At 44.5% G+C, this 8,376-nt stretch overlaps 1 protein-coding gene across 2 annotated transcripts in view; it reads right to left on the bottom strand.

Moving 5' to 3' along the window:
* The window catches only part of TMEM154 (transmembrane protein 154), a 42,453-nt gene that overhangs the window by 15,626 nt on the left and 18,451 nt on the right, over window positions 1–8,376 (bottom strand). For both annotated transcript variants that reach the window (XM_015409043.1, XM_015409044.1), the window contains exons 2-3: window positions 7,527–7,829; window positions 516–543 (exon numbers count right to left, since the gene is read on the bottom strand). In XM_015409043.1, coding sequence (XP_015264529.1) covers window positions 516–543; window positions 7,527–7,829 — 331 coding nt within the window. The remainder of the gene's footprint in view (window positions 1–515; window positions 544–7,526; window positions 7,830–8,376) is intronic.

Raw genomic sequence — 8,376 nt, forward strand, 5'->3', positions numbered from 1 at the left:
GCTTTTCCCCCTTCCCTGCTGAGCCACATTGTAGCCTTACAAAGTGGCTCAGAAGGGGGGGGGAAGTAAAAGGAACAGGGGTTCAGAGCCACAGGGGGGACCACTAAAAATGCATAGGTGTCTGCATAGGTGGGGGTGGAGCAGAGATGGGGGAGTGCCAGCAGTGAGCAGAGCAAGAATAGGGCACATGAATACTTTTCCTGGCCCATTTCCTGCTACCACCACATCAGAGGCATGTTTTTGCTCTCCTGTGTATGTATAGCCCTAGCTAACTATATTTTGCCCTGCACTTCCTGTATCTCATGGCTCCTTGGCTCCCTTGTATTTCTCTTTCATTCATCCTACATAAAATCACAGGACAGTAAAGACCCACTCACAGCATCTGAAGAAGCGGGCTCTTATCTACAAAAGCTGATGCTGTAACTAAGTGGAGTCTGCACAGCACGAATGGTTCAGCAGATTAACAAGAGGATATCAAACACCAAGGGATAAAGAGAAATCTCTGTACGTCTTACCTTTTACAGTTTTCACTTCCTAGTTCCTCTGAAATGAAATAAAAATATACTTAAGGAAGGAGTTGTAAATAATTCCATTTTTAAATGTGGAAAAACAAAGAATTTCTAGACTGAGATGCAGGCGTCACCTGCTAATATACCGTATATTCAAGCAGCGTAATAATAAAATGAGGAAAATGTGCCCAAGGCATTTTGGACTCTGAAAAGCAGGACCCCAACTGACCCTTCCCTCCCTTTGCTTGAAATTTCCATGCTTGAAATCTTTATTATGCCCCTATTATTAGTCTAGGAGCTGCAGTGGCTCAAGTGGTTAAGATGCTGAACTGCAGGCTGTGGAAGGTTGGTAGTTCAGCAGTTTGAGACCCGAGTGCCGCATGACGGAGTGAGCTCCCGTCTCTAGTTCCTGCTCCTGCCAACCTAGCAGTTCGAAAGCAAGAAATTGCAAGTAGATAAATAGGTACCACTTCAGTGGGAAGGTAACAGTGTTCCATGCACCTTGGTGTTTAGTCATGCTGGCCACATGACCACGGAAATGTCTTCAGACAAGCGCTGGCTCTTCGGCTTGAAAACGGAGATGAGCACCGCAACCTTAGAGTCAGGTTCGACTGGCTTTCGAGCAAGGGAACCTTTACCTTTACTTTTTGCTATTAGTCTAAGGGGATACAAAACAAGTAAGTGTAACTGAAATCAATGGGACATTTTCAGTCAGATATATTTAGGAGGGTTAGTTACTGGTAAAACATTGACATAATTCGGTCTGTATTTTTCCCAGCAGTGATTTCAAATACTCTAGAAGTCCTCAGATGCAAATAGGTTAAAATCAGTGAAATTTAGATGCAATGCTGTGGATGAAGAAGTCCCTTAGAACTCAATACAGTCCTGTTTTTTAATACACACCTGCCCATTGATATGAGCATATTGCAAAAACAGGTGGTCTGTGCATGCCTCTGTATTGCCAAAGATGGATGGGGTGGGATAGAAGACATGAGCATGGACCCTCTCCCCAACTCTGGTCTTGGGATTCTGACAGTGCCATCCTAAGCAGAGTTGCACCATTCTAAATCCATTTAATTAGTGGGTTTAGAAGAGTGTGACTCCACTTAGAATTGCACTGTGAGCCTGTGTATTCACAGATGTATGCTTGGGGTGGTATTTGGGGAACAGAAGGGAGAACTTCAAATGTGACTGACTCAGTCTTTAATGAGTATAGTGATAGACCAGAAGGACAATGCAATGCAATAAAATCAAAATCACACACATCCAAAAAGTGGAACAGAAAGGGATTAAACTGTTCCTAGTAGTAAGTGGTCACATTGGCTATGTAGGTCCACCCACAACTAGTCAAAGCAGAACCTACCCAAAATGAAGAAAAGGAAGAGGATAAACTGGGGGGGAGGAGACAGTTACAGCAGAGGCAGTAAAAGGGATAGGGTGGGGAGAAAATAACTGGATTTGGAGTGAATGGAAAACAAGAAAAGGGTGCAGAATGACTAGGCTTTGTTGATACTCAGGAGAAACAGACTGGGCAATCAAACTAGGCTGGGGGAGCAGGAAGAAGAAGAAGAAGAGGAGGAGCAGCTTACAGTCTCCTTCCCTTCCTCTCCCCACAACAGACACCCTTTGAGGTCGGTGGGGCTAAGTGAGCTCTGAGAGAACTATGACTGACCCAAGGTCATCCAGCTGGCTGCATGTAGAGGAATGGGGAAACAAACAGGGTTCTCCAGATTAGAGTCCCCCACTCTTAACCACCACTACACAAAATTGGCTGTCTAACTACAGAGCAAAAGGAAGAATGGAGGGGAGACACATTGCTGGTGGAAAGCAAGGCATCTCCAGAGTGAAACTTTAAAAGAATGAGCCCAAAAACAACGGATGAGGATGTGCAGGAGCTGGACTGAGGCTGTCTCGGGGTGGAGGGGCAGTCTAGAAATAAAACTGAACTTTAAAATGCTGAATTAAAAGGGAGTCCTTTTGTATCCCAAATATGGCCCCTTTTCTACAGTGGTGGTAACGAGGTTTTCCTGTTACTTGGGCCACTCCAAGGGGGATACTAATGGAGTGGGAAATGAAGTTATCCTGCTGTTTAAGAGCTTAACTGATTTACCTGGCAGGTCTGTATTGTTCTGTATGTTCCCTAAGTAGAATGGAAAGACAGATTATTGTCCTTCAAGCACTGGTCATTCATTTTGGTCTGGGTGCGGGAAGACCCTGTGGAATCATACAGTAAACCCTTTGATGAAGGGGTGTGACAGTTTCTCTCAGTGACCTGCCTGTTATGAGATGACATTTTATTGTACTTAATCATCGTGATTCTGCGGCTTAATCCAAATGGAAGCCTGCCTATGTCCTTAGCTTCAGAGGCATGTAAGGGTTTTGGGGATGGGGGGATATTTCCCATATCCTGACCCACTTGGCCTTCCTACTCATACTTAGAACACAAGTAACTTGTATGGTGTGCTGGTGGAGCTGGATGCAGAAGTGGGAGGTACACATGAACATACATGTTGCCTAAGCATGCACCTGTGAGTCCATGCTGGTGGGGGCTGGGGAAAACCACACGAGACTCCTCTGTGTACAGGCACTGCACTACTTTGAACTATGCCTGTATTCTGCATTATAAGGAAGCCCATGTGATTTTCACATTCTCCTGGGTGAGTATTAAGGGCAAAATGGCATAAAATTAGACATAACGGGATAGGAAGCCAGGAAGACAGTGAAGTCAAATCCAAAGGATGTTTAACCTGAGTAGAAATTAGCAGCTGAGGTAAATTCAATACTGCAGCTCTGCTGCATTAATATTCACAGCATAGTCTAACAGTGCACAGGAGACTGCAGGCAATGAATTCCTTGAGGCTACCGGGTTCCAACAGTGAAAACAACATAATGAGAAGTCAGCAACTGCTACAAAAATTATTTACTTCAACACAGTCTTATGCTGTGTATGTGCAGTGGACCTGTTTATAAAGCAAAACTACAGGAGATTACCGCAAAAGGGCAAGACTTTAAAAACTCCAAAGTCTGGAGAGGATTTAAAAATCACTGATATTGCACAACAACAAAAAAACTGATTTGAGACTAATTGCCAGAGGAGACATGGGTGGACAAGATACCAGATGAGATAGACAGGCTCAACCACATCCAGTAGAGGTTAGGATGTGGTATTACAGACGCCCTCAAAAGAATAGAAGGGAAATTGCTTTGTATCTAACAGTAAATAAAACAAGAAAAAAAGGAACAGGGGAATGGGTCATAAATGGAAATACAGTGCATCATTTTCCTAGCTGATAACGATTAGGGTGCTGCCCTTTAATGCTGTGGCCCTCACCTCAATATCAGTACCAACTTAATAACCAACAGCCTGGCTATGGTGGCAGTTGACCATTTGGATGCCGAGAGAATGCCACCATCATTATTAGTATCTATGTTTACTAGCACCTATGATTTTATATGTTGTGGTTTTACTCAATCTTGTGTTTTAATATAGCTCGCTGTTTAGATAGATAGATAGATAGATAGATAGATAGATAGATAGATAGATAGATAGATAGATAGATAGATAGATAGATGATAGATGATAGATAGATGATAGATAGATATATATATATAGAGAGAGAGAGAGAGAGAGACAGACAGACAGACAGACTCTGTAAGCCGCCCTGAGCCTGCCCTGGCAGGGTGGGTGGGATACAAATAAAATAAATAAAGAAATACCTTCTCTATAAGGTTTAAATGCTTTTCAAAGTCCCAACAAGAATACATGGGACTTAAAATAGTCTCCAGGCTGCACCACAGTGCATGATTCAAACAGATTACTGAAATTTAGCCTTGTCTAGCAGATTCTGCTGGGTCAAATACAGCATATGTACCTATGTTTTACAGCACTATTACTAGAGAGTATCTTATAAAGGGTATATAGATACCACTAGCAGGAAAAAATCAAAAACAGAGAGCAAATGCTCAAAATTTTCCTTAGGGTACTGTTATCTATATTGACATCTATCCAACCGTGCAGTTCCTTGGACAGAATGGCATTTCTATTAGGAGTAGAGAGGTCCATAATTTCTGCTGATTCACACTTTCCCCTTTGCACCCTACGCTGGTCTTGAGGATCTGCTGACCCCTAGGAACAAAATTTCAGGGCTGCAGCAGGAGAAAGGAAGTCCCACTCAAAATCAGTAGGATGTTGGATACATGCCAATATTTTTATCCTGTCTTTCCTTCAAGGAGCTTGGGATAATGCACACAGCTTCCCTTTGCTTCATTTTACAGTCACAACAACTTTGAGAGGTGGATTAGGCCAAGGCAGGGTTGCCAGCCTCCAGGCGGGACCTGGAGATCTCTCACTTTTACAACTGATCTCCAGTTGACAGAGATTAGTTCCCCTAGAGAAAATGGCTGCTTTGAAGGGTGGACTCTACGGCATTGTACCATGCTGAGGCCCCTCCCCTCCCCAAACCCTGCCCTCTCCCAGGTCCACCCCCAAAGTCTCCAGGTATTTTCCAACCCAGACCTGGCAACCCTAGGCCAAGGGCACATGGGACAGTGTCCCACCAACTCAGGCTGCCCCCAAGTTCCCTCCTACCTTCCTACTGCTGCCAACCCTGGTTTGGGAAATTCCTGGAGATTTGGGAGTGGAGCCTGGGGAGGGTGGGGTTTGGGGAGGCTCAGAGGCTCGGCCGGTATGTGATTTCATAGAGTCGACCCTCCGAAGCTGCCATGTCCTCCAGCGGGACTAGGATTGCCAAATTCAGGTTGGAAAAATGCTGGAGATTTGGGGACGAAGCCTGGAGGGGATGGGGTTTGGGGAGGGGAGGGACCTCAACGGAGTGCAAGGCCATAGAGTCCATTCTCCAAATCAGCTGTTTTCTCCAGGGGAACTCCAGGGGAACTAATCTCTGTCAGAAGGAGACTGGCTGTAATTCTGGGAGATTGGTTGCCGTTCTGGCCACCCCTGGAGGCTGGCAACCCTAGTGGGACTGATCACTGTAATCTGGGGATCAGTCATAATTCCAGGAGAACTCCAAGTCCTACCTGGAAGATGGCAGCCCTATTGCTTCCTCCTCTTGTCCTCGTTGGACAGTCAACAGGGTGGCAGGTTGCCATCTAAGACCATCTTGTCTTTCGTTGACTCAGCAATATGTAAACTGTGTGAGCACAATTGCAAAAGGAAAGGTTGCATTAGACTGGCACCCACACAGGGACTGGTGTCCCCCTCCTGCACAACTGGAGACATGTTTCTACAGTAGCATCTTCTGCAGTGTTTATTTATTTTAAATGTTTATTAGCCACCTTTCTTCCTTACGAAGCTCCAGGCGACTTACAATATTAATAAAATACATTAAAACATTTTTTTAAACCCAAAATTTAAAAATCATAATTTAGGGTGGCTTTAGTTAAATGCCCTGCCTGCCCTAATGGGTACCAACTGCCACTGAGAGCAAGATCATCCAGTCTGTTTCATAACTGAGTGGGGATTTGAACCTGAGTCTCCCCAGTCCTAGCTGAACTCTCTAATAAATACACCACACTTGTTCTCAAGATACCATCCTGAAACTACACTCACAGGCAGTTGCATAATATAAACCAATGGAGGATAGCCTCATCGGCTAACTGGATATCGTTAGTGTTTGACCCTTGCATCCAATCACAGGCTGTCTCATTTATATTGGCCCTTTTACGCTTCACTGCATACTTTCTAAAGGCTCTAGTCAGCATTTGCTTTCCTTTGCATCTTATGACAGAACCATTTGAATGGGAAACTTGCAGTTTCTTTGATTGCATTCTTCGTCAATTGGCTTTGAGGCACACAGTCACATGGTTCTCCTGTAACTTTTTTTTAATGTTCGCAAATAGCAATGGCAGTCACCCCAGTTACCTTAGAGGACCATTGTGCAAATGTTAAGAATAAAATTCATTCTTCTGAGAATCAGATTTTTGCTTCTTTCTTTATTGAAGAAGCCCTGCATAAATCCAATGTTTACTTAATAAGGACAAATCATGAAAAATGGTCAAAGTAAATTATCTATGGCCTAAAACCCCTTAGTGAAAAGCCAGAGAATCCTGGTACAGCTGTCCTGCGGTATGAAAGATAAGCGGAGAACAGTAAGACATGCAGCCAGCCAGGTTCAATGAGATCTCTTGTATATACTGGAGTTGTGTTTAGCCAGATAATTATTGTTGGAGGGTTGTAGGTGGGGAGAAGTCAGCAATGTGTTTGGCTCTAACTACACTGCTCTGCACATAACCTGCCAGGCGATGAGGACTTGGGAAAGATTACAGAGTTCAGCTGAAGGCTGGGAGCATCTGCTTGTCTTGCTCATTGATGCCAGACTTTGTTACTTGTCTTCTTCCTTACTACAGTCAATAGCAAACTTTCATTCATATGCAGGTTATTTGGGGGGGGGGGAAGCCTGAGGTACTGCTTTTTCTACTTCTGGGGACCAACAGGATCAGAGTGGCTGGTGTCCATGGAATATTCATGACACGATCATTCAGAGGTGGTCCTAGAGCCAGCCTGGTATACTGTTTAGAGAGTCAGACTAGGATCTGAGAAGCCCAGGTTCAAATCCTGCTCTGCCATAGAAGCTTGTTGGCTGACCTTGGGTCAGTCACTCTCTCTCATCCTAACTTACCTCACAGGGCTGTTTCCATGAGGATAAAATGGAGGAGAGGAGAATGCTGTTATAAACCACATCAGAGAGAAAAGCATAGTATACATATCTAAGTAACCAAATTTTAAATGTGGGGTGAAAGAGAACTATTCTAAAAGATCTGTGACAGAGGGTGCTGTTTTGAAAAACTATATATATACCTGTGAGCTGAGAGAACACGAGGCAAATAATGGTGACAGTAATAATAACAACAATAACAGATATGGTTAAATACAGTGGAGAAAGGTGAGAATTCTCTGTGTGGCAAAGCACAGATCCAGTTTAAACATTACATTGGAAGGAATCTGAGCCTGCTTTCCCCCACCTATGGTCCTTCTCATATATCCCCAAAACATTTTACCTTGTTTGAGTTGTTTCTGTTTGCGGCATCTTACAACGAAAAAGATCAGTAGAACCAGCAGGACTAGCACAAGCGCTGCAGGGACTCCAAATATCAAAACAGGATGCAGACCTTCATTTTCATGATTGTTCATGTCCTCTATTTTTGTGGTGGCAGCAGTTCCAGTTTCTGTTAGTGAGGTGGCAGTCTGCAGGTCCGGGTTACCACTTGTCAACAACACAATAGTTGTAGAGTGTCCCAGTGTTACTTGAACAGTCGGTAGCATACCTGAAGATTCTGGTTCAGCCAGTACAGTGTCAAAGCCTGCCAAACAGATGCAAACAATTTACAGCTTTTATTTGGATTCATAAAACTGAAAATTATTTTTAATAACATGCTGTAGGCTCAGTTGGGGCACTCAGTGCCTCGTACAGGTAAGAGTGTGCAGCAGACCAAGGGTGGGGTCGGGGCTCCGTGCTGCCCTCCCTCTGCAAAGAGCTTCACCAACACTTGAGGAACGATTAACTCAGTTCATTCTGTCTTCAGGTACAAGTCTTGCCTTCTGCCTTCTTAGCCACAAGGCTGGGGGCGGGGGAGCTCATCTCCGCTCCCTGGTCTTTAGTCTTATGAGCTTACTGCCTCCTCTGTCCATCCCATACTTCACCGGACCACGGCCTTTAGAGCTCTGCCTAATATCTGGACCTGTCAGATGTCCAGTCTGTCCAGTCCTCCCCTCCTTTCCACCCAGGCCCTTCTCAGTCCTAAAGGAATGCCCTCCTCACCAATAATGGCTGCTACTGCCAGCCAGCCCCCTTGCGACCATGTGGGTCCCTGGCCATACCCTGTCCACCAGCTTGCTCAGTTGATCTAT

This window comes from Gekko japonicus, unplaced genomic scaffold (assembly GCF_001447785.1).
Source record: "Gekko japonicus isolate JY-2015 unplaced genomic scaffold, Gekko_japonicus_V1.1 scaffold24, whole genome shotgun sequence".
NCBI lineage: Eukaryota > Metazoa > Chordata > Lepidosauria > Squamata > Gekkonidae > Gekko > Gekko japonicus.